Genomic DNA, 27,081 nt, shown 5'->3' with positions numbered 1-27,081 from the left:
GAATATGATGGATCACTATTTCAACATATAGGGCCATCTAACTCCCCCACCCATCACACTGGGTCTTACCTGTTCCAGGTCCAGACCCTTCTCCATATAGTAGACCTTGTAGGTGAGGACGTCTCCGTTACCAGTGAGGGGCGTGTCCCAGCTGAGGGTGACGGAGGTGGGTGTGGTCGACACAGCCTGCAGGTTGGGGGCGGGGCCAGGAACTTGCACTGGAAACACCAAAGGATACAGCGGACACTTAGTATGAATCCCAAAATAAAAAGACACAGGAAGGCATTTCCCCCCCAAATCTCAATATTTGTATTTTTTTTCATATGTAAGCCACATCATATAACCACACTTGCACAAAACCACACTCTCATTCAATCACTTGGAGACAATTCTGTCCCAATTTGAAAAGACTGCCATTTTGGAATGTCCCCTTGTTTTTTTCTAAACCGCAAAGCCTGACACACATGCTGTGGTCATTTCCCCACATCATCCCACCAATCCCTCTAGCATGGTATTGCAGTAGGTGAGAGGGGGGGAGCGGGGACAGACAAGGTCATGCTTGGTTTACAGAGGAATTTATTTGAAGTATTAAGTTAATTGGAATTGGTTAGCCGAGAGAGAGCGGCTGGGACTAAACCAAGTTGTTGAGGAGGGAGAGGGGTGTTTCCATTGTTGTTTGCTCTGCAGGGACGTGGTCATTACATTCAATTAACAGCTCTGGTGCCGACCGGCGTAGCTGTTTAACACAAGACTGTGGTAGCAGGTGCTGAGAGCCACACATCTACTAGAGGATGTAGTCTCTAGACGGATAACGATAGGGTCTGAGAAACTGAGCTGTGTGGCAAATGTAATGCATCATTAACCATACCTGGTCCTCAAGAGAGAACTTCGGTGGTGTTTAGGATGACGTGTGTATGCATGTACACTACTGTTCAAAAGTGTGGTGGTCACTGAGAAATATCCTTGTTTTTGAAAGAAAATCAAATTTTTTGTCCATTAAAATAACATAAAATTGATCAGAAAAACAGTGTAGACATTGCTAATGTTGTGAGTTTCAGAAGAAAGGTCTTTCTAGCCATTTTGAGGCTGTAATCGGACCCACAAATGCTGATGCTCCAGATACTCAACTAGTCCAAAGAAGGCCAATTTTATTGTTCTTTAATCAGAACAAGTTTTCAGCTGTGCTTACATAATTGCAAAAGAGTTTTCTAATGCTCAATGAGCCTTTTAAAATGATAAACTTGGATTAGCTAACACAACGTGGCATTGGAACACAGGAGTGATGGTTGCTGATAACGGGCCTCTGTACGCCAATGTAGATATTCCATAAAAAATCTGCCGTTTCCAGCTACAATAATCGTTTACAACATGAACAATGTCTACACTGTATTTATGATCAACTTGATGTCATTTTAATGGACATTTCAAAAATAAAGTTATTTGAAAAACAAGGACATTTCTAAGTGACCCCAAACTTTTGAATGGTAGTGTATATACAGTATGAGTCAAACATTTGGACACACCTACTCATTCAAGGGTTTTTCTTAATTTAAAACTATTTTCTACATTGTAGAATAATAGTGAAGACCTAAAACTATTAAATAACACATTCATGTAGTAACCAAAAAAGTGTTCAACAAATCAAAATACACTGTATATACACAAGGAACCTATAGCAGTGTTTTAACAGACAGACCATGTTGATTCTACATGTAATACAAACTACGCCTGGAAAATACTTGAGACCCAGTTTCACTGACAAATACCCCAATTCTTCTCTAAGGGAAAGGAACATGTACCGTTGCTGTGCGTTAGCTGCAGATATGCCTGGCAGTACACGGAGGCTCTCATTTGTCAGTATATATAGTAGGTGTCTGTAAGATATATACAGTGAGGGATGCAGTGTGGTCGGTCCAGGTCGGGTACTTGGAATCAGGTCAACAGTTTAACCTTCATTTATAACCTAGAAGAGATGCTGTCAGACAGACAGACAAATTTGTCCCTGGCACTGGCTGCCCCCTTTGCTATCCCCACGGGTAGTTAGGCTCCCGCCGGCACACATTATGGAGTGCCAGGTGCAAAGGACACAGGTAGAGAGGCAGAGACTGACCCAGAAACTGGGCAACAGCCGAGCCGTGATGGTGGGAGAGAGGAGGAGAGATGAATAGGCTGAGCCGTGAGGGAGAGAGAAGTAGAGATGGATAGGCTGAGCCGTGAGGGAGAGAGAAGTAGAGATGGATAAGGCTGAGCCGTGAGGGAGAGAGAAGGAGAGATGGATAAGGCTGAGCCGTGAGGGAGAGAGAAGGAGAGATGGATAAGGCTGAGCCGTGAGGGAGAGAGAAGGAGAGATGGATAAGGCTGAGCCGTGAGGGAGAGAGAAGTAGAGATGGATAGGCTGAGCCGTGAGGGAGAGAGAAGTAGAGATGGATAAGGCTGAGCCGTGAGGGAGAGAGAAGGAGAGATGGATAAGGCTGAGCCGTGAGGGAGAGAGAAGGAGAGATGGATAAGGCTGAGCCGTGAGGGAGAGAGAAGGAGAGATGGATAAGGCTGAGCCGTGAGGGAGAGAGGAGGAGAGATGGATAGGCTGAGCCGTGATGAGGGAGAGAGAAGGAGAGATGGATAGGCTGAGCCGTGATGGGGGAGTGAGAAGGAGAGATGGATAGGCTGAGCCGTGAGGGAGAGAGAAGGAGAGATGGATAGGCTGAGCCGTGATGAGGGAGAGAGAGGGAGAGATGGATAGGCTGAACCGTGAGGGAGAGAGAAGGAGAGATGGATAGGCTGAGCCGTGAGGGAGAGAGAAGGAGAGATAAATAGGCTGAGCCGTGAGGGAGAGAGAAGGAGAGATGGATAGGCTGAGCCGTGAGGGAGAGAGGAGGAGAAATGAATAGGCTGAGCCGTGATGAGGGAGAGAGGAGGAGAAATGAATAGAAGGGTGTTCACCTCCACTGTGCCATGGAGGGGGAAGCCTTTAGCATGTCTACTGTAGAGCTGTGAGGGGAAAACGCTCCAGTCACAACATCCTAAAAAGGCCTGGTATACACTGTGAATGGATACAGTGTCAAAGTTTTGTATACACTGTGAATGGATACAGTGTCAATGTTTGACGGAGGAGGTATTACGGATTGGAGAACTGGAAGGAAGGAGGATGGATTTTAATTCAGCCTGCCTACCATACCCCACTATACACACACACCCTTCTCCCTCAGCCAAAGTATGGGAGGCCATGTTTAAACACACACCTCTCTCACAAACACACACACACCCTTCTTCCTCAGCCACAGTATGGGCGGTCATGTTTAAACACACATCTCACACACCTCTCTCACACACACAGGTAAGTAACTGGAAGGAAATGAACAACCACTACAGAGGATGTTTCTACGGCCTAGATAGGAGAGGACTGTAGTCCTCTGAGCGACAGTGGGGTGGTCTGGGTTCATGTTTATCCCTGTGTAAGTGTTTATGTTTGTTTGTAGAGTATACAGTATGTTTGTCTGTGTGTGTGTGTGTTTTACCTTCACCCTGGGTGGCCACCTTGAGGACAGCAGAGCTCTCTCCCAGGCCGTTCTTGTTGTGTGCCACCACCCGGAACTTGTACTTGGAGTCGGGCATCAGGTTCTGAATGGTGACCTGCATCTCACCTGGCCGACTGGTGTTCAGGATACGCTCCCTGAGACACACACACACACAACAGCCCGGGTTAGTGTACCCACTATCAACAGCCCGGGTTAGTGTACCCACTATCAACAGCCCGGGTTAGTGTACCCACTATCAACAGCCCGGGTTAGTGTACCCACTATCAACAGCCCGGGTTAGTGTACCCACTATCAACAGCCCGGTTAGTGTACACACTATCAACAGCCCGGTTAGTGTACACACTATCAACAGCCCGGTTAGTGTACACACTATCAACAGCCCGGTTAGTGTACACACTATCAACAGCCCGGTTAGTGTACACACTATCAACAGCCCGGTTAGTGTACACACTATCAACAGCCCGGTTAGTGTACACACTATCAACAGCCCGGTTAGTGTACACACTATCAACAGCCCAGTTAGTGTACACACTATCAACAGCCCAGTTAGTGTACACACTATCAACAGCCCAGTTAGTGTACACACTATCAACAGCCCAGTTAGTGCACACACTATCAACAGCCCAGTTAGTGCACACACTATCAACAGCCCAGTTAGTGCACACACTATCAACAGCCCAGTTAGTGTACACACTATCAACAGCCCAGTTAGTGCACACACTATCAACAGCCCAGTTAGTGCACACACTATCAAAAGAAGGCAAGCCATACTACATCACTTGATTTCTACTGAGTGGACAGTATTGTATTTACAGACTACACACCATTACATAGCAAGAGTCTACCTGTACACTGGGTAGTGTGTATGCTATAGGGGCCCTCAGCAGGGTGTATGCTATAGGGGCCCTCAGCAGGGTGCATGCTATAGGGGCCCTCAGCAGGGTGCATGCTATAGGGGCCCTCAACAGGGTGCATGCTATAGGGGCCCTCAGCAGTGTACATGCTATAGGGGCCCTCAGCAGTGTACATGCTATAGGGGCCCTCAGCAGTGTACATGCTATAGGGGCCCTCAGCAGTGTACATGCTATAGGGGCCCTCAGCAGTGTACATGCTATAGGGGCCCTCAGCAGTGTACATGCTATAGGGGCCCTCAGCAGTGTACATGCTATAGGGGCCCTCAGCAGGGTACATGCTATAGGGGCCCTCAGCAGGGTACATGCTATAGGGGCCCTCAGCAGGGTGTATGCTATAGGGGCCCTCAGCAGGGTGTATGCTATAGGGGCCCTCAGCAGGGTGTATGCTATAGGGGCCCTCAGCAGGGTGTATGCTATAGGGGCCCTCAGCAGGGTGTATGTTATAGGGGCCCTCAGCAGGGTGTATGCTATAGGGGCCCTCAGCAGGGTGTATGATGTACTGTACTGAATAGAGGGCCTACCTGCTATAATACACTGAGTAGTGTGTAATACTGTACTGCCTAGGGTCCCTACCTGTTGGTACCCTCCTGATTGAAGTAGACAGAGTAGGTGAGGTCTTCTCCGTTGGGCTCAGCAGGAGGGCGCCAGGTGAGCTTGATGAAGCGTGTGGAGACCAGCGAGGCCACGACGTCACGGGGGGCGGAAGGGGTGGGGCCAGTGGGGTTAGCCACACCTCTGGAGCCTGGCGTTACATGGTCAGTAGTGTCAGGAGTCAGTGAGGGGGGAGGAGGGGTGGGGAGGGCTACATCTTTGAGGGTGGAGTGGTGGGAGATGAGTAGTGGTCAGGTGGATGGAAGGTGAAGGGAGGTGAAGAAGACAGCGAGAGAGAGAAGGAGAAAGAGGTGGACGGATGGCGGGCATCCAAAAGGAACAGAGAGTAGAAGAGAAAGGAAAGGACAGCGAAATAAAGGAGAACAAAAAAGAAAACAGAAGAAACACACAAAATAACCACGTGACAAAAAAAGAGCTCTCAGCATGACAAGGAATCACAAAAACACACTAATATCACGCTGGAATAATCACAACGAAACACAATACAAAAAGAGGGAGACTAAACATGCACAACATCTCTAATGGAAGAGGGGAGCAACACAAACACCACTGACTGGTGTATGAACACATATAGAAAATACAGTCTAGACTTGGTACATATTCTACATAGCAAAGTGTGACCTTAGAGCTCCACACCAACTGTCAAACCCACCCTATAATGTTTTAATGCACTTGTACTGGCGCTATTCCACAGTCTACCCACAGCAATGTGAAAAAATGTCATTTGGTGCTTTCTCAGAACAATCTGTGGTTAGACATGGGTATATCTGCTTTCTATTTCATTCTAGACGACTGTTAATCGTGTTGTCTCAACACAGGGAAAGAATGTCAGAGAGACTGTGGCATTTCTATTGGTTGCAGGTCAAAGGAATCAAGTCGAGGGCAATGCCAAAATGCATAGAAACTAAACATATGGGGTATATATATATATGGAGAAATACAACTCTATATGCAAATGTATGCTGACCATAGTATATCTATCCACCATGACACACTGAGGAGATGCTTATTCAGGGAGACTAGACTATCTGTTTATATGACAGATTCCAGCAGTGCCATGACCTTGGATATTGAACAGAGTGGTGTGGGATTTGCTGTATATTACACATATAAATGAACACACACACACACACACACACACACACACACACACACACACACACACACACACACACACACAGGGAATTGATTCCCCTGTATATCTGAGTAAAGGGAAGATAATAAATAAGTGTCATTCTACAGAGTTACAACATATTTTCCTTGGGCACTGAGAGAAAATTCTCCTCACCTCCCATAATAAAAAACACACGCCAATATAAAATGTAAACAATCTAATCATCAACAAAATATTCAATCACAGAAACAGCCAACAACTGGGAATACCTGGGCTCCATCTCCCTCCATAAACATAAAGCTATTTTACAAAGAGGGCCTGAGGAGGATATACATCCATCTGATTCATAACTCTAGGAAATACATTAAGTCTGGTTCATTTCACTACAGCTTCTCTGTAACGACACGAGCCATTAGACGGAATGTAGAGGAGGCATCATTCACAGCAATTACTGACTAGTACACAGAGTGAGCTGTCAGTCTGTCAGTGTGACTAGGCTGCTGCAGGGAAAGCATTGGGAACTATTTATTTGACATATCTGTTAATCGTGTGACTTTCAGAGGTTATATCCTCATATCATAAACAGTCCTGACATGTCTATGACAGTTGTGTGTGTCCATTTGTGTGTGTGTGTGTGTGTGTCTATACAGCTGTATATCTGTATGTGTACGTAGGACGCTCTCGGTCAGAGACCGTTTTAGGCTTGGGCGGTATACCGTATATACACACACCGTATACCAGGGTATTTGGAAAAAGCCATGAGACGTTTTTTCAATACAAGTGAAGTTTTTTAAATTTTATAAAATGTGAATATTTGTAGCTACTTTTTAAGTAAATACCTGCAGTCAACTTGTGCAATACATTAGGAGATAAAGATTATAAATACCTGCAGTAAACTTGTGCAATACATTAGGAGATAAAGATCGTGTTGTTCATTTCACCTGTCACAATTTTTCATTTTCAAGTTTACATGTGGTGTATGTTTACAAGCCCACTAGGACAAAAGACTGGGGCCTTGTGAGTCACTGTTGTGAAGCATGTGCCAGGTGATCAAATTACAGTATGGAATTCACAACTAAATGTTTGCCAGCTAGATATCTTATAACTATTAAGTTAACTGTCAAAAATGTGCTAAATGCTCTGCAGTTGTGCATGTGGTTTGCTAATTTAGTAGCTATTTAACTATCTAGCTGCAGAGAATTCCCTCTTGGATCAAGAGCCTTGTGGCTTATATTTGTTGTGTGTGCAGCAAACCGTAAGTAGCATTTTTGAGTTAGTTGTGTAGTTTAGGTCAGACTGTATAAAATCTTCACAATAGGCTTGTTAGCATTTAGTTAGCATTCTCTATGGGACTTTTTAGCATTGCTAACCTTCGGATTTCAGAGTATCAGTGGGGTTTGAAAACAGCGCCCCTTGTGTTCTGTGTCGGTATTACTGAATATCCCGGTTTGGCACAAGGTCGGTATGAAGGTATGAATCTGGATACAACCCAAGCATACTCCGTTGGGCCGGGGCTCCACTCCCCTCGGTCCTCTGGGCTTTAAGGCTCAGCTGGAGATTACCATTCTGTTGGAGACAGAACCCGGAGCAAATTGCCGGGGAAGGAATAAAGGAAAGAAAAGGGTTTAGAAAGATGGCAGTCAACTGGGTGGAGAGGTTCCTGAGCTGCCTAGCGAGGCGCTGGCATGCGGCCACGTACTAAGGACCACTATGTCCAAGTTGGCACCGGGCATACAGCAAGTAGATGAAAACCATAATCTTAGTCTCAGTGGTACTGTAGAGAACAGGCCCTGTCTCAGTCTCCTCCTTGTTAATGTTAGTCTCCGTGGTATTACAGAGAACAGGAAATGTCTCAGTCTCCTGGTCACAATCAGTCTTCCATCTATTCTCAGCCATGGACAGTTACAGTAAGGAAGACATTGAGGAGAATCCTAGATTTCTACTGTAGCTGTTCTTATGGTCTATTTCTAGTAGATTAATTGTGTCATTAGGGCGTGTGACACTGGTAATGAATGGCTGGCATTAGGAGCTAATGAGGAAAGTTATCCTCTACCTTAACCAGGTATCTGGGTACTGTGTATAAGAAAGAGTTAGACAAAAAGATTGTTAAAAAAAAACTGTTAATAACAGAAGAATCTTAATAATGGACAATGAAACATACTGTACTTCCCAGGGCAGCTGAATGATATCAGTGGAACTCTTTAGAACAAAATATCTCCAGTACCTTTTCAAGTTTATTACAAGGGAAGTAACTGGTGCCTAAGCTTCTAGTAATGTCAATACGAGTTGTACAATACGTCAACTTTGTGGGCATATGAAAACATAACTGGCAGAATGCGCTGCCACTTTGTCTGACGGGTAGACGGCCGTGGGTTTTAGAAAGTCCCCTCTCGGCACACGTACACCCACAGGACACTTAGCTCATTGGCCGGCTGTTGGGCTTTCAAACATCTAATTGCTGTTATATACAAAGAAAGCATGGTTATTTAGGATTCAGGTCAACAGTGACGTCACCAGGCAGTGTTCAAAGTCGCTACTATGTAACCTGGAGAGTGAGAGGTCTTGCCAAGTGTTGCATAATGGTAGAACTAGTCTCAGAATTGAAGGAAACAGTCTCTGCTTCTGTCTGTGGGTTGGGTTCATGTAATGTCGCTGAACAGAGCCACATGGCTACACTAATGGCTCATTACAGAATGAGCGCTTTTAACTCCGGGAGGGAAGGAGGGAGGAGAGAAAGAGGGAAGAGAGATGGTCACGCTCCTCAGCAGAAGAGGATGAGATATGGCACATGAAATGGAGAGAGCTGATATACGATGGTTAAAAAATACTGATAGAGCTAAAAGATTTAAAGGAAATGTCTTGGTCAGTTAAGCAGCTAAAGGAACACATCCAAGCTTTCATAGAACTTCAACAAGAACATGTGTGATGGCAAACAGACTGCGATCTTGACTGATTCGTGATGCTTCCTCTGAGGAGATGTTCTGAAACAGCGTTTGTGGGGGGTTCTGATCAAGCGAGAACGATCGCGGTGTGGTCGTATCCAATTGGTTGCTGATGGAAGCAAAGCGAAGACCATTTCAGTCATTCATTTGTTCAAGAGGCCATGTTCTCTTGCTAGTCTCCAGCCGATAGCATCAGAGGAAATAGAATTCTGACAGAACGTGACATTGGGAGAGGCTCTTGATGTGTCGACAAAAGATACAAACTCGGGTAAGAGACAGACAAATGTCTTCAAGACAAAAATGAGGGAGGGAACGAGAAAGATGGAGAGGCAGATGAAACATGTTCTTTATCTCCCGGTCCCTTGCTTCCTCTCGTTCGTCGGTTGGCCAAGCATTGGACTTGATCAAGATGAGGACGCTGTTCCCCCACCCTCCTCTTCGGGGCCACCTCTGCCTTTTTTCCTTTAAGAACAAAGCGTTTCTGTTTCTGACACCTTTTTACGTGGTGAGGGGAGTCGTGAGGGACGGGAGAGGCATCTGATTTCCTATAAAGTCTATAAGGGTTACAGAACGCCCACTGCCCAAGGCACAAAACACAGATCAGTAACATGATACACATGGGGTTTCCCTCCTGAGAAGGTGGCATTAAAAGCTGCTATTCATTGAGGCTCGCGCCACAGAGAAAACAAAGTAGTCCACTGTAGAGCTACGGTTAGACATGAGTTCATGGGTTCTGGGTGATGTGGAGCTGTCTGCATGAGTTCTCGGTATCTCCATATTCATTTCTTACACTCCCTGCACCATTTCAACAGGTGTTTGCAGCATATTGGAAATCTGGCATATTCTTTATTTTATGAAGCACAGATAAGGAAGGTATTTTGTGGAACCGCTCATAGTAAGGGAACCCAAGGACAAGTGAAGGGCTTGTTGTACTGTGGTATGGTGGTTCAACAGGAAGTAGAAAACCTATAGCTACCAACTGCGTAGCCAGATCACACTCAACTCATTGGAAGACACTTTATTTTTTCTTCGTCGTCAACAAAGAGCCAACTAACTGCATAACAGGCCTAAAAATAGAGCAAAGTGGAACTAAGGCATCAGAGACGTGTGGAAGATGAAACATTTGGGATGGGACTGGTTTGGGGGGGGGGGGGTGAGATGGCCTCCTTTCTGCCTGAGGACCCTCTGGCTGGTGAGATAAAGGGATGGAGCTGTAGGAGGACAACACAACTGCAGTGGACGGACGGACAGGGGGGGATCTGGTGGAGAGGGTGGTTGGGGGGGGGGTCACAGCATGAGAGCAGGATTAGGGTTTAGGGATGCCCCCTAGTGTTCCAGGCATCAGGGGATATGATGGAGTGAGTGTACAGAGACTCATCTGGTGAGGGTGGAGAGGTAGGCTCCCTAGAGGAGGTCTAACCTCCCTCCCTGCTAGGGCTAAAGCAGGCCCATGGAGCAGTCAGTCTTACTCCTTTTGCCCCCCCCATCCCACTCATCTCCTCCCCCTAATAAATCTCCGCCCTTGCCACTTTAAAGTCCTTCCCTCTATCCGTGGTCCCAGAGTGCCTGCATGCTCGTCTCCCATCACAAGAGTGTACACGTTTAATATACACAGTAAATTCCCCTTGGACTGTCATCTGCTTTGAAAAACAGCTGATAATTGAATCAGGTTGGTTACATCAATAATTAAAATGTCTGGTGTGTACATGCATACATACAGCATCCCCTTCCTCATCAGACAAACATCATCCCTTGATCCACTTCCACTGTAGGGTCATGATTGTATATCAAGCCCCCCTCTTCGCCCAAAACATGTGAGGCGCCTGCTGTGGCATGAGCCCCGATATGCAAATGAATAAGAGCATGGACATCTTTTTCTATGTTGATTGCCTCCCCTCCTCCCCCCCGTCTTGTAGTCTTTCTTTGGGGAAATTAGCATCATATGCATCCAGTGGTAAACATGCTCAGTGGAGAAGAAACAGGGGGGGGGGCACCCACAGGGGTTCCTCCTGTAGAGTTAAAGAAGCAGGAAATGTGTTTTACCCTACATCATCATCCCCAACAGACTGCAGGTTCTTATTACCTGGTTTGTGAATCGAATTCTCAACACGTAACTGTGTACAGTACGGTAAGTGGTTTGATATCTCAGGGGTGCTTGTGCCAGGTTTCTCCCAACAGGAGAGGAAAGGTTCAAATAAATGAATTGTTAGTGTAACTCAGAGAGGAAACCCCTCCCCTTGGATTCACAGAGTGTAATCAGGGTCGCTGGGTTGGTCTACGTGGTGGATATCACGCACAGGGACATCAAGGCGGGTAGCCTATTATATACCACCCTGGAATGTTGCATGATGGTCAATATGCGTAGAGGGAGGGTGGCACGACAGGGGGCGGTTGACGTGAAAGGGAAACGCTAGCCTGGCAACGCCGCCCATCTCTGAGCCAGGAGCCCAGGGGCCCCGCTGGGGGTCAGGTGACCTGTCGGGGTATAGAGGAAGAGCGTTGTTTTGGCGCAACGTGGCGCTTCCACCCATTTAGGCTGTTTGGGCCGAGTAGAGCCCTGAAAGTAGACTCCGGGGATGGGTGGTATCCAACAACAGCAACCAGCATCCTGGATGGAGTGTGAGTGATAAAGTGATAGGGAAGGTGTGACTGGAGCGTGAGGCAGGTGACACACCAAGCCCAGGTCAGGGCTAAAAACGGCCACGATAACAAGGTTGAAAGTGTGACCTTGGAAAAAAAGCTATGAAAAGATACAGGAAACTAAAGAAACATAAGCTTACAGTTTCCATTGTAAAAGAAAGTGGGTTGAATTATCATACAGAATAACAGAAAACACACAGATGGTAATATTCTGTCCTCGTGTAAGCAAATGAATCTCAGAGATGGAATGAACAATCAGGGAAAATATACAAAGAACAATAAGCTTTAGGAACCAACCACTGCCGGTCCTAACCATTGTAGAGTAAACAAAGCCCAAGGGAGCAAATTGGCAGTTAAACCCACGCTCACGGTCCTTGAACAGAGTGTGATAAATACAAATACATACACACACACACACACACACACTGGAAACCACAGTCTTCTGGTCAGCTGCCTAACTGCTCACAGTGAAACCACACAGGCCCAGTAATCAGAGGTAGAAGGATGAAGTGGGTGTTCTGGTTAGGGTTGTCTGTGTTTCTTCTACCATTACTTCCTGTAGGTGGATCGAGCCTTCTGGGTAACACTACCATTACTTCCTGTAGGTGGGCCGAGCCTTCTGGGTAACACTACCATTACTTCCTGCAGGTGGACCGAGCCTTCTGGGTAACACTACCATTACTTCCTGCAGGTGGACCGAGCCTTCTGGGTAACACTACCAATAATTACTGTAGGTGGCCTGAGCCTTCTGGATAACACTACCATTAATTACTATAGGTGGGCCGAGCCTTCTGGGTAACACTACCATTACTTCCTGTAGGTGGGCCAAGCCTTCTGGGTAACACTACCATTACTTCCTGCAGGTGGACCGAGCCTTCTGGGTAACACTACCATTACTTCCTGCAGGTAGACCGAGCCTTCTGGGTAACACTACCAATAATTACTGTAGGTGGCCTGAGCCTTCTGGATAACACTACCATTAATTACTATAGGTGGTCCGAGCCTTCTGGGTAACACTACCATTACTTACTGTAGGTGGGCCGAGCCTTCTGGGTAACACTACCATTACTTCCTGTAGGTGTGCCGAGCCTTCTGGGTAACACTACCATTACTTCCTGTAGGTGGGCCAAGCCTTCTGGGTAACACTACCATTACTTACTGTAGGTGGGCCGAGCCTTCTGGGTGTACACTACCATTACTTCCTGAAGGTGGACCGAGCCTTCTGGGTAACACTACCAATAATTATTGTAGGTGGCCTGAGCCTTCTGGATAACACTACCATTACTTACTGTAGGTGGGCCGAGCCTTCTGGGTAACACTACCATTACTTCCTGTAGGTGTGCCGAGCCTTCTGGGTAACACTACCATTACTTCCTGTAGGTGGGCCAAGCCTTCTGGGTAACACTACCATTACTTACTGTAGGTGGGCCGAGCCTTCTGGGTGTACACTACCATTACTTCCTGAAGGTGGACCGAGCCTTCTGGGTAACTCTACCAATAATTACTGTAGGTGGCCTGAGCCTTCTGGATAACACTACCATTAATTACTATAGGTGGGCCGAGCCTTCTGGGTAACACTACCATTACTTCCTGTAGGTGGGCCAAGCCTTCTGGGTAACACTACCATTACTTACTGTAGGTGGGCCGAGCCTTCTGGGTAACACTACCATTACTTCCTGTAGGTGGGCCGAGCCTTCTGGGTAACACTACCATTACTTCCTGTAGGTGGGCCGAGCCTTCTGGGTAACACTACCATTACTTCCTGTAGGTGGGCCGAGCCTTCTGGGTAACACTACCATTACTTCCTGTAGGTGGGCCAAGCCTTCTGGGTAACACTACCATTACTTACTGTAGGTGGGCCGAGCCTTCTGGGTAACACTACCATTACTTCCTGTAGGTGGGCCGAGCCTTCTGGGTAACACTGCCATTACTTCCTGTAGGTGGGCCGAGCCTTCTGGGTAACACTACCATTACTTCCTGTAGGTGGGCCGAGCCTTCTGGGTAACACTACCATTACTTCCTGTAGGTGGGCCGAGCCTTCTGGGTAACACTACCATTACTTCCTGCAGGTGGACCGAGCCTTCTGGGTAACACTACCAATAATTACTGTAGGTGGCCTGAGCCTTCTGGATAACACTACCATTAATTACTATAGGTGGGCCGAGCCTTCTGGGTAACACTACCATTACTTCCTGTAGGTGGGCCAAGCCTTCTGGGTAACACTACCATTACTTCCTGCAGGTGGACCGAGCCTTCTGGGTAACACTACCATTACTTCCTGCAGGTAGACCGAGCCTTCTGGGTAACACTACCAATAATTACTGTAGGTGGCCTGAGCCTTCTGGATAACACTACCATTAATTACTATAGGTGGTCCGAGCCTTCTGGGTAACACTACCATTACTTACTGTAGGTGGGCCGAGCCTTCTGGGTAACACTACCATTACTTCCTGTAGGTGTGCCGAGCCTTCTGGGTAACACTACCATTACTTCCTGTAGGTGGGCCAAGCCTTCTGGGTAACACTACCATTACTTACTGTAGGTGGGCCGAGCCTTCTGGGTGTACACTACCATTACTTCCTGAAGGTGGACCGAGCCTTCTGGGTAACACTACCAATAATTATTGTAGGTGGCCTGAGCCTTCTGGATAACACTACCATTACTTACTGTAGGTGGGCCGAGCCTTCTGGGTAACACTACCATTACTTCCTGTAGGTGTGCCGAGCCTTCTGGGTAACACTACCATTACTTCCTGTAGGTGGGCCAAGCCTTCTGGGTAACACTACCATTACTTACTGTAGGTGGGCCGAGCCTTCTGGGTGTACACTACCATTACTTCCTGAAGGTGGACCGAGCCTTCTGGGTAACACTACCAATAATTACTGTAGGTGGCCTGAGCCTTCTGGATAACACTACCATTAATTACTATAGGTGGGCCGAGCCTTCTGGGTAACACTACCATTACTTCCTGTAGGTGGGCCAAGCCTTCTGGGTAACACTACCATTACTTACTGTAGGTGGGCCGAGCCTTCTGGGTAACACTACCATTACTTCCTGTAGGTGGGCCGAGCCTTCTGGGTAACACTACCATTACTTCCTGTAGGTGGGCCGAGCCTTCTGGGTAACACTACCATTACTTCCTGTAGGTGGGCCGAGCCTTCTGGGTAACACTACCATTACTTCCTGTAGGTGGGCCAAGCCTTCTGGGTAACACTACCATTACTTACTGTAGGTGGGCCGAGCCTTCTGGGTAACACTACCATTACTTCCTGTAGGTGGGCCGAGCCTTCTGGGTAACACTGCCATTACTTCCTGTAGGTGGGCCGAGCCTTCTGGGTAACACTACCATTACTTCCTGTAGGTGGGCCGAGCCTTCTGGGTAACACTACCATTACTTCCTGTAGGTGGGCCGAGCCTTCTGGGTAACACTACCATTACTTCCTGTAGGTGGGCCGAGCCTTCTGGGTAACACTACCATTACTTCCTGTAGGTGGGCCAAGCCTTCTGGGTAACACTACCATTACTTACTGTAGGTGGGCCGAGCCTTCTGGGTAACACTACCATTACTTCCTGTAGGTGGGCCGAGCCTTCTGGGTAACACTGCCATTACTTCCTGTAGGTGGGCCAAGCCTTCTGGGTAACACTACCATTACTTACTGTAGGTGGACCGAGCCTTCTGGGTAACACTACCATTACTTCCTGTAGGTGGACCGAGCCTTCTGGGTAACACCACTATTTAGTGTATTTACTATTGATGGGGCACTAAGAATACCTTGCATGTTACTACTGTAGGCTGTATGTTTGAACTAACCTCATTTCTATACATTTCTAACATTTTCAAAACATTTAATTTCCAATCTTGAACGTACCCCATATAAACTAATATCACACTAGCTGGTACACCATCCATCTTCCAAGGCTAATAAAAAGGCCCTTGTCAGAGTGCGTAGCTGTAAAACCAACAGTCGCTCTGATTCAATTCGCCATCTCTCTGACTCGCTCTCCCTCTCTTCTCCGAGGCCTTCCTGAGAGGGGGGCGACATGCGGGGCGCGTAAACCTGTCACATTTACATGGCAGTGAGCGTCGCACGGGGACCACTGCTCGCTTTATGACTTTACAGACACTGCTACAGACGCCACAGTGACACACAACACAAATAGTGTCTGGTCGCCCTGTCCCTGACCCCGGCCTGAAGATACAGCTTCTATCCCCCAGACAGACACTAGGGGTTTACATTTGTGTTCTTGTTGGGTTGTACAGAGCCCCAGAGGAGTCCCTAAATTGTATTTTTAGCACTGCTTTCTCGCATCTTCGTTGTAACTGGGAAGGCTGTAGTAGTATACTGTAGTAGTATACTGTAGTAGTATACTGGGCTGTAGTAGTATACTGTAGTAGTATACTGTAGTAGCATTCTGGGCTGTAGTAGTATACTGTAGTAGTATACTGGGCTGTAGTAGTATACTGTAGTAGCATTCTGGGCTGTAGTAGTATACTGTAGTAGTATACTGTAGTAGTATACTGGGCTGTAGTAGTATACTGTAGTAGTATACTGTAGTAGTATACTGGGCTGTAGTAGTATACTGTAGTAGTATACTGTAGTAGTATTCTGGGCTGTAGTAGTATACTGTAGTAGCATTCTGGACTGTAGTAGTATTCTGGGCTGTAGTAGTATACTGTAGTAGCATTCTGGGCTGTAGTAGTATTCTGGGCTGTAGTAGTATTCTGGGCTGTAGTAGTATTCTGGGCTGTAGTAGTATACTGTAGTAGCATTCTGGGCTGTAGTAGTATTCTGGGCTGTAGTAGTATTCTGGGCTGTAGTAGTATACTGTAGTAGCATTCTGGGCTGTAGTAGCATTCTGGGCTGTAGTAGTATACTGTAGTAGCATTCTGGGCTGTAGTAGTATACTGTAGTAGTATACTGTAGTAGCATTCTGGGCTGTAGTAGTATACTGTAGTAGCATTCTGTAGTAGTATACTGTAGTAGCATTCTGGGCTGTAGTAGTATACTGTAGTAGCATTCTGTAGTAGTATACTGTAGTAGCATTCTGGGCTGTAGTAGTATACTGTAGTAGCATTCTGTCTGTAGTAGTATACTGTAGTAGCATTCTGGGCTGTAGTAGTATACTGTAGTAGCATTCTAGGCTGTAGTAGTATACTGTAGTAGCATTCTGGGCTGTAGTAGTATACTGTAGTAGCATTCTGGGCTGTAGTAGTATACTGTAGTAGCATTCTGGGCTGTAGTAGTATACTGTAGTAGCATTCTGGGCTGTAGTAGTATACTGTAGTAGCATTCTGGGCTGTAGTAGTATACTGTAGTAGCATTCTGGGCTGTAGTAGTATACTATAGGAGCATTCTGGGCTGCAGGAGCATTCTGGGCTGCAGTAGTATTCTGGGCTGTAGTAGTATACTGTAGTAGCATTCTGGCCTGTAGTAGTATACTGTAGTAGCATTCTGGGCTGTAGTAGTATACTGTAGTAGCATTCTGGGCTGTAGTAGTATACTGTAGTAGCATTCTGGGCTGCAGGAGCATTCTGGGCTGCAGGAGCATTCTGGGCTGCAGGAGCATTCTCTGCTGCACTACTAGTATTCTCTGCTGCACTACTAGTATTCTCTGCTGCACTACTAGTATTCTCTGCTGCACTACTAGTATTCTCTGCTGTAGTAGTATTCTCTGCTGTAGTAGTATTCTCTGCTGTAGTAGTATTCTCTGCTGTAGTAGTATTCTCTGCTGTAGTAGTATTCTCTGCAGTAGTAGTATTCTGTAGATACTATAGTTCCTCTCTTTCCAATCTAATCAGTATTGACTTACTGATCGCAAAAACACATCCATCAAAAACAGCACTGCTAGGTTGAATTATACTCTATAATATCCTATTGATTCTATCCCACTCTGCTATGCCCAAGTGAAAACTTCCCCAGCAGCTTGGCTGGCAAGCCTGGCAGCGGAGATCTCTCCCTCTCTGATCTATCACTATGTCAGCCTCTGCATTCCAACACCACTGATTTCAATTTATCATGCGACTGCTCCCACGCTCTGCAAAACAAAAAAAGCACTCAGCCAGTCATTAGATGGAGAAAGTCCATTTCTCAACAGGCATTTGTGTTTGGCTGTGGTGAAAGTGCTCTGTGTCCTGTCAGTTTAGTGTTGACTAGAGTGGTTTTCTGCTCTGGGTGGGGACTGACTGGGACAATGTGCTGAGGGAGGGGGAGAGGGTAAGAGTGAAGAAGAGAGATGGGTAAGAAGGGGACAAAGAGAGGAGGAAAGAGAACTGGTCATTATGGGTGGAGTGACTGATTCCTGTTAAAGCCTCAGTGTGACTGAGCTCTTCTTGGTTTTATCCCCTCCACCCACTACCCTGGTCCAACGCACTACCCTGGTGCAATACACTACCCTGGTACAAAACAGACACCTGGTGCAATACACTACCCTTGTACAAAACAGACACCTGACCCACTACCCTGGTAAACTACAGACACCTGGTACAATACAGACACCTGGTACAATACAGACACCTGGTACAATACAGACACCTGGTACAATACAGACACCTGGTACAATACAGACACCTGGTACAATACAGACACCTGGTACAATACAGACACCTGGTACAATACAGACACCTGGTACAATACAGACACCTGGTACAATACAGACACCTGGTAAACTACAGACACCTGACCCGCTACCCTGGTAAAATAGACAGAGATATCAAACGCGCTACCCCGGTACAACAGGCGCGCTACCCCGGTAAAATACAGACACCTGACCCGCTACCCTGGTAAACTACAGACACCTGACCCGCTACCCTGGTAAAATAGACAGAGATATCAAACGCGCTACCCCGGTACAACAGGCGCGCTACCCCGGTACAACACACACATTACCCCGGTACAACACACACGCTACCCCGGTATAACAGGCGCGCTACCCCGGTACAACAGGCGCGCTACCCCGGTACAACACACACGCTACCCCGGTACAACACACACGCTACCCCGGTACAACACACACACACTACCCCGGTATAACAGACGCACTACCCCGGTATAACAGACGTACTACCCCGGTATAACAGGCACACTACCCCGGTATAACAGGCGCACTACCCCGGTATAACAGGCGCACTACCCCGGTATAACAGGCGCACTACCCCGGTATAACAGGCGCACTACCCCGGTATAACAGGCGCACTACCCCGGTATAACAGGCGCACTACCCCGGTATAACAGGCGCACTACCCCGGTATAACAGGCGCACTACCCCGGTATAACAGGCGCACTACCCCGGTATAACAGGCGCACTACCCCGGTATAACAGGCGCACTACCCCGGTATAACAGGCACACTACCCCGGTATAACAGACGCACTACCCTGGTATAACAGACGCACTACCCTGGTATAACAGAAGCACTACCCTGGTATAATAGACGTACTACCCTGGTACAACAGACGCACTACCCTGGTATAACAGATGTACTACCCCGGTATAATAGACGTACTACCCCGGTACAACAGACACACTACCCTGGCACAACAGACACACTACCCTGGTATAACAGACGCACTACCCTGGTATAACAGACATCATATTTTAAAAAACAGGAGTCCTATAAGTATGAGATGAAGTAGACTCAGCCAATCAACTCCTGCTGGTATTCAATTATCCTATACAATTCCCTTCTACAGCGGGCGCCTCCGAACCAGGGGGGGGGGTCAAACATATTCTGTATGCTGAGAGAGGAGCACTTGAATATCTGAAGGGGTGCTTACATGCTGAGGGGAGAAAAACAAGCATTGCAATGCAAAAGAGAAGAACATCTCTTGAATGAATGTGGGAGGAAAAGGCAGAGGGCAGAGGAGCAAACAACATCCTCAATGCCTGTTCATTCGCTGATTTCCTGCATCAGCTCCCCTCCAATACTGACTGCCATCCTACGCAGGCCCCATGAGAGTTAATACTGAACACAGTATATGTTGACTACGTTTTGTTCTTAGTTCCTTTTCAATTACAATGTCAATCTAAAACCCAGCCATATAATATACACACTTGACTGTAAATGACTAGAAAACCAGACATGTATAGACCACAAATGACTTCAGAGACCAATAAGATGCTAAACAAGCAACACCTAACAACGAGTGGTGGCCTGGCTCAAATACTTCTAAATGGTGGCAGTAACAATACTAACTAAGCCTTTTAAAAGGCTCTGCTCCTCACCATTATAGGAGAGGACAGGAGGAAGTGAGGCCGGTTTACAGGGTGAATTAACTAGGGTCACTTGGCCACCCTCGCATTATAGAATTAGTCCCATCCAGGTCCATTTCTGCTGTTGTCCTGTTCGAACATCTGTTTGTAACTAGTCACCCTACATTGCACAGAACACATGGCAAAGGAAGGAATGTGTACAAAAATTGCTCCGGACTGCAATTTGAGAGCTATTTTTGGTCTCCTGCTCCAAAAAGTAACCGAGGGCTTTAAACCCGTAGCAGTGAGCTGGTCTGTGTTGCTTTGTTGAACTCCTGAAGGAAGAACACAAAGAACATGGTTTTTCTACTCTGGTCTTATTCAGTGAAGTAGTGCTCGTTCATGGAGGCTTTTCTGTCTAGGGATAGGAAATAGGAAATAAATGTTTGTTTGGATTACAGAAAGATACTGTACATATGGATTTTCTTTGTATTGGAACTTTTTCTAAATTCATTCTTTACATGACTGAGCACAGACATGATTCAAACTCATTTTCTATCATAGACACTAATGCAACCGCAGCAGCAGTGAGGGAGAAGGGGCAAATCTGAAGGGGACGACACGGGAGAGAAGAGGGGGACGGGAGGGGGGGGAGACACAGGAGGAGGAGGACGGGAGGGGGAGAGAAGAGGGGGACGGGAGGGGGGGGAGACACAGGAGGAGGAGGACGGGAGGGGGAGAGAAGAGGGGGACGGGAGGGGGGGGAGACACAGGAGGAGGAGGGGGGAGGGGGGGGAGACACAGGAGGAGGAGGACGGGAGGGGGGGGAGACACAGGAGGAGGAGGACGGGAGGGGTGGAGACACAGGAGGAGGAGGACGGGAGGGGTGGAGACACAGGAAGAGGAGGACGAAAGGGGGAGACACAGGAGGAGGAGGACGGGAGGGGGGAGACACAGGAGGAGGAGGACGAAAGGGGGGGAGACACAGGAGGAGGAGGACGAAAGGGGGAGACACAGGAGGAGGAGGACGGAAGGGGGAGACACAGGAGGAGGAGGACGGAAGGGGGAGACACAGGAGGAGGAGGACGGAAGGGGGGGAGACACAGGAGGAGGAGGACGGAAGGGGGGGAGACACAGGAGGAGGAGGACGGGAGGGGTGGAGACACAGGAGGAGGAGGACGAAAGGGGGAGACACAGGAGGAGGAGGACGGGAGGGGGGAGACACAGGAGGAGGAGGACGAAAGGGGGGGAGACACAGGAGGAGGAGGACGAAAGGGGGAGACACAGGAGGAGGAGGACGAAAGGGGGAGACACAGGAGGAGGAGGACGGAAGGGGGAGACACAGGAGGAGGAGGACGGAAGGGGGAGACACAGGAGGAGGAGGACGGAAGGGGGAGACACAGGAGGAGGAGGACGGGAGGGGGGGAGACACAGGAGGAGGAGGACGGAAGGGGGAGACACAGGAGGAGGAGGACGGAAGGGGGAAGACACAGGAGGAGGAGGACGGGAGGGGGGAGACACAGGAGGAGGAGGACGGAAGGGGGAAACACAGGAGGAGAAGGACGGAAGGGGGAGACACAGGAGGAGGACGGAAGGGGGAGACACAGGCGAGGAGGACGGAGGGAGCGGATAAGGACCCCCAGCTGTGAGGGGGACAGCCGGTGAGGGTGAAAAGAGAGGGGACAGTGCGGACCGGACAGCATATTTAGCACTTGGCCCAGTGGACAGAGGTGCACAGGGGACAGAGCAGGTGGTTGATAGGAGAGAGCGGCGGGAGGGGAGAGTTAACAGATGGCACCAAGGAGGATCTGTGTACACTAACCCGGCACAGGAGAGGAGATACGTTCCAGAGAGATCTACTCTCAATTACAGAGCTAGAGGAGGAAAATCATCTCCCAGCCTCAGAGAGCGATATACACAGAACAGCACGGTCAAACTGGGCCGTTTCTATGGAAGGGAATACTGACTTTGGCACCTCTGTGAGGCAGCTTTTGTAAGAAATGATAGGATTGTTTAGGATGCTAATGGACCACATGCTGACACATGGAGGAATCAAATGTATGGAAAATGGAAATAAGCAAAGGGCATATGATGGATATTTAAATACACTCTTCAGGGAATATGAACTTTCCACATTCACGGTTTGTGTAGCTGTAAACAGAGCACTGAACTCTCTCCTTTCATGAGAAGAAGCCACCACGGTGTAATGTAGGGGGAGAAAGGGCTGCTAGCCTGGCAGCTGTAGCCAATAACCTATTGTACCTTACAAAGGCAGTAGGAATCATTAAAACAGCCCTTTCATGTCATGGGATAAGAGTGCTCTCTCTGACGTCCTGCTGAGGGCAGGCGAGTGTATCAGACCATCTGCTTTACTGACTGATCCCCCCAAAAAAAAAATGTTGGTCACAAGACACCCCTTGCTGATCTCCCTTGTTGAGCAATTATTTGAGATATGCATAATGCTACTTAAAAGCTGCAGGTCATCATTATTTCTGACTTAGTGCCGTCCAACGGGGAGAAGAGAACACTGTTTGGAGGGAGCTATCTGACCGACACCCCAATTTATGCTAATCCTTTAACCAACCTGCTCAGGATTAATGGGACAATTCACACGTGTTAAATCTGGTTACCTACAGAAATGCAGTTCTGCAGTTAGTTTGGTAGCTACTGTAGATATCTGTAGGTGGATGTGCTGGTTGTTGGAATCATGAGGTACGGTGCTTCTCGATTTGGCAGAGAAACAGCACTTTTAAAAGCAGGATGGAGAATAAAAAAACTTCACCATCACCCAGCCCCAGATGAGTATTTCTCCCTTTCCCCCACATGGGCGTTTTCATACACCCAGTCCTATATTTAGGACCTGAATCTATTCTGGTGTCGGATGGTGTTGTCTTTGTTTCTGTCCCTACCTCTCCCTGGAGGTTTTGGATTGTCTTTGTTTCTGTCCCTACCTCTCCCTGGAGGTTTTGGATTGTCTTTGTCCCTACCTCTCCCTGGAGGTTTTGGGTTGTCTTTGTTTCTGTCCCTACCTCTCCCTGGAGGTTTTGGATTGTCTTTGTTTCTGTCCCTACCTCTCCCCCTCCCTGGAGGTTTTGGGTTGTCTTTGTCCCTACCCCTACCTCTCCCTGGAGGTTTTGGGTTGTCTTTGTTTCTGTCCCTACCTCTCCCTGGAGGTTTTGGATTGTCTTTGTTTCTGTCCCTACCTCTCCCTCTCCCTGGAGGTTTTGGGTTGTCTTTGTTTCTGTCCCTACCTCTCCCTCTCCCTGGAGGTTTTGGGTTGTCTTTGTCCCTACCTCTCCCTCGAGGTTTGGGTTGTCTTTGTCCCTACCTCTCCCTCTCCCTGGAGGTTTTGGGTTGTCTTTGTTTCTGTCCCTACCTCTCCCTCTCCCTGGAGGTTTTGGATTGTCTTTGTCCCTACCCCTCCCTCTCCCTGGAGGTTTTGGGTTGTCTTTGTCCCTACCTCTCCCTCTCCCTGGAGGTTTTGGGTTGTCTTTGTTTCTGCCCAAAGACAACCCAAAACCTCCAGGGAGGGGTACTCCCTGGAGGTTTTGGGTTGTCCTTGTTCTTGTCCCACTCGCTTTGCTCGTCATACTCTTTGGGCATGCTTATTCCCATTGTCTACTGTATTCTAGGCTCTACTTATGTCCAGTGTCCAGCCATGTGTTTGAGTAAACCTGATGTACCCCAAAACACCCATCAATACTACTACAACCAAGCTCCCCAAGAACGAACACTGGCTTCTATCTAGAACCCTGTCCATTCAGTTCCCCTCCCAACGTACCGTGCTCTAGGATGATGAGCTGAGCGCTGGACTGCATGTTCCCTGCATCGTTCTCTGCCAGACACTGGTAGAAGCCCTCGTCAGACTTGACCAGACCCAGCACCTGCAGGTTGTGTTCATTCTGCGAGTCAGAGAGAGAGAGAGACAGAGATCGAGACAGAAAAAGAGATCGAGAGAGTGAGAGAGAGAGCGAGAGAGAGGTCAATAACATCAGGTGGTGGAGAGAGGGAAATAGGTCAATGTCTTGAGGTGGAGACTGTGAGATCAATATGGTGATTGACCCGACCACTCGTAAATCAAAGACTACATCAGTTGAGCATCTAGCTGAAGTTCTGCTTGTTAAAGCGATTGGTTAAGAGGTATCAGACTGTAGAAAGTCACTAGAAGTTCCCCTCAGTAAAGATCAGAAGCTGAACTACAGGTTTTACGTCACACATCCTAATGACATTTTACAATACAACAAACTTACAATGATTTTGAAGTAGTCGCTGGGAATGACCGCGTCTCCATTTTTGACCCATTTGACGGTGGGGGCGGGGGAACCTGTGACCTCACACTGAAACATGATGTCCATGGACTCGTGGGCGTAGATGTTGGCCGGCCTCTTCAGGAACTCCGGAGGAACTGCAACATACAGCAGGGGAGAGGGGTGTCAGAGTGTCTGTGTGTGTGAGGGGGTATCCGTGTCTCTGTGTGTGTGTGTCAGAGTGTCTGTGTGGGGGGGGGGTGTACGTGTGTGTGGGGGGTGCATGCGTGTGTGTGCATGCGTATGTGTGTGTGGGGGGGTGCGTGCGTGTGTGGGTGCGTGCGTGAATGTGTGTGGGGAGGGTGCGTGTGTGTGGGGGGGTGTGTGTGTGTGTGGGGGGGGGGTGCGTGTGTGTTTCTGTGGGTGTGCCTGTGTGGGGGTATCCCCGGGTCTCTCCTCTTTTCAGTTCGCTGCAGCTAGTGACTGGAACGAGCTGCAACAAACACTCAAACTGGACAGTTTAATCTCAATCTCTTATTCAAAGACTCCATCATGGACACCCTTACTGATAGGCTGCTTTGCGTGATGTGTTGTTGTCTCAACCTTCTTGCCCTTTGTGCTGTTGTCTGTGCCCAGTGTTTGTACCATGTTTTGTGCTGCTGCCATGTTGTGTTGCTACCATGTTATTGTCGTGTGTTGCTACCGTGCTGTTGTTGTTGTATTAGGTCTCTACGATATGTTGTCTCTTGCCATGTTGTGTTGCTACCATGTTGTTGTCGTGTGTTGCTACCGTGCTGTTGTTGTTGTATTAGGTCTCTACGATATGTTGTCTCTTGCCATGTTGTGTTGCTACCATGTTGTTGTCGTGTGTTGCTACCGTGCTGTTGTTGTTGTATTAGGTCTCTACGATATGTTGTCTCTTGCCATGTTGTGTTGCTACCATGTTGTTGTCGTGTGTTGCTACCGTGCTGTTGTTGTTGTATTAGGTCTCTACGATATGTTGTCTCTTGCCATGTGTTTTGTACAATTATTATAATGTTTTTAATCGCAGCCCCCATCCCTCATCCCTCAAGGCCCTCATTGTAAATACGAATTTGTTCTTAACTGACTTGCAGAGTTAAATAAAGGTTCATTCAAATAAATAAATAAAATAGTGTGTGTGGGTGTGTATAACGGTCTACTGAGAAATCATTTAATGTGAGATTACCTATCATGTTCTCCTCTTGTAATGTGAAGGGTAACGCTCCATAACAGGCTGTTAAACAACACTGTAGCGTGTTCCCAGCTGCAGGCTGTGATAGAACAGTTAGTGAGAACTGGAAAATCAAATGGAATCACATAACATCACTCTTCACTGAAAACATGGACGGTAGAGACGGAGGAAGAGACAACGCAGGGACTCAAAGCTAAATCCCATCGCCTATAGTACCCAGTCCCTTTCCATTTCAGCTCCGCCCAGTCCCTGTCAGCCCCACCCAGTCCCTTTCCGCTCCGCCCAGTCCCTTTCCGCTCCGCCCAGTCCCTTTCCGCTCCGCCCAGTCCCTTTCCGCTCCGCCCAGTCCCTTTCCGCTCCGCCCAGTCCCTTTCAGCTCCGCCCAGTCCCTTTCAGCTCCGCCCAGTCCCTTTCAGCTCCGCCCAGTCCCTTTCAGCTCCGCCCAGTCCCTTTCAGCTCCGCCCAGTCCCTTTCAGCTCCGCCCAGTCTCTCTCCATTTCAGCTCCGCCCAGTCTCTCTCCATTTCAGCTCCGCCCAGTCACTCCATTTCAGCTCCGCCCAGTCTCTCCATTTCAGCTCCGCCCAGTCTTTCCATTTCAGCTCCGCCCAGTCTCTCTCCATTTCAGCTCCGCCCAGTCTCTCTCCATTTCAGCTCCGCCCAGTCTCTCTCCATTTCAGCTCCGCCCAGTCTCTTTCCATTTCAGCTCCACCCAGTCTCTCTCCATTTCAGCTCCACCCAGTCTCTCTCCATTTCAGCTCCACCCAGTCTCTCTCCATTTCAGCTCCACCCAGTCTCTCTCCATTTCAGCTCCACCCAGTCTCTTTACATTCTTTACTTGCCAGTGAAGGTAGAACAAACCATTTGAAAACGGAACAACTTTGGCTTCAACTTCTGACCCTTTAACCAAACGGCAATCCTTAAGACATGTTATCCAACCAGGAAAACACAAAGCAATGTCCTCGTCTCTACCTCCATCTTCCCTATAGTCTTTTTATAACAAAGCATCTCAAAGTAGTTAAAAACTGCCTATAATTATCCCTGTGTCTCATCCTATGGAGAGTTGTGTACAGACTGAGCTCTACCCCAGACCAGGGTAATGAGGGCAGGGTCAACTTATTTGATCGTCTGTGGAGATAAATGGCCTCATCCATCTCTCCTGTAACAAGGTCATGCAGAGCGCTGTGTCTCAGCCTTGTCCTTTACAGTGTAATTGGAGTGTGGCTCTGAGGAGGCTGACTGTGTGTGTATGTGTGTAGGATTGTGTGTGTGTGCCCGAGTGTGTGTAAGTAGGATTGTGTGTGTGTGTGTGGGGGGGGGGGGGGGGGAGCTCAGTGCACTGATAAGACGTGACCTCTGCAACCAAGGTGTAATGGCTGTGTTGTTGGTCAGTAGGATTGTGTGGGGGGGTAGGGGGGCGTAGGTAGCGTCGTGTCGAGCTTCTGTATCAGCCTTCACAGCTCTCCAATTCACATGTGGACCACAGACTGATTGTGGTTAACAGTTGGGTGGATAAGGTCCTTTCTACTCTGGGGGAACAGAGGATGGGTTCAACAGCGTAATCAGCAAGGCTAACTGTTCTATAATATGGTCATTTAGCAGGCCCTCTTATCCAGAGCAACTTACAGTAAATAGCCTACAGGTAATTCAGTCGTGGTTTAAATCAGTCTTACCCAT

At 48.0% G+C, this 27,081-nt stretch overlaps 1 protein-coding gene across 1 annotated transcript; it reads right to left on the bottom strand.

Moving 5' to 3' along the window:
- Nucleotides 1-27,081, bottom strand: LOC116359570 (neogenin-like). Its single transcript, XM_031812404.1, has 6 exons — nt 27,078-27,081; nt 24,197-24,351; nt 23,728-23,848; nt 5,024-5,192; nt 3,516-3,670; nt 1-218 (listed from the first exon to the last, which is right to left on the bottom strand). Exons 1-6 carry the CDS (start codon nt 27,079-27,081, stop codon nt 16-18), a joined length of 807 nt encoding a protein of 268 aa, XP_031668264.1. The 3' UTR covers nt 1-15.

The sequence above is a fragment of the Oncorhynchus kisutch genome, unplaced genomic scaffold (assembly GCF_002021735.2).
Source record: "Oncorhynchus kisutch isolate 150728-3 unplaced genomic scaffold, Okis_V2 Okis03b-Okis08b_hom, whole genome shotgun sequence".
Classification (NCBI taxonomy): Eukaryota; Metazoa; Chordata; class Actinopteri; order Salmoniformes; family Salmonidae; genus Oncorhynchus; species Oncorhynchus kisutch.
The sequence above is the reverse complement of the archived record's forward strand: the minus strand, read 5'-3'. Positions and strand labels throughout refer to the sequence as shown.

What these genes read in the sequence shown, in the direction of transcription:
- LOC116359570 (XM_031812404.1), bottom strand. An exon ending in GCTCATCATCCTAGAGCACG is followed by an intron (nt 5,193 to 23,727) that starts GTACGTTGGGAG and finishes ATGTAACGCCAG; the next exon opens with GCTCCAGAGGTGTGGCTAAC. An exon ending in AATCAGGAGGGTACCAACAG is followed by an intron (nt 3,671 to 5,023) that starts GTAGGGACCCTA and finishes TGTGTGTCTCAG; the next exon opens with GGAGCGTATCCTGAACACCA.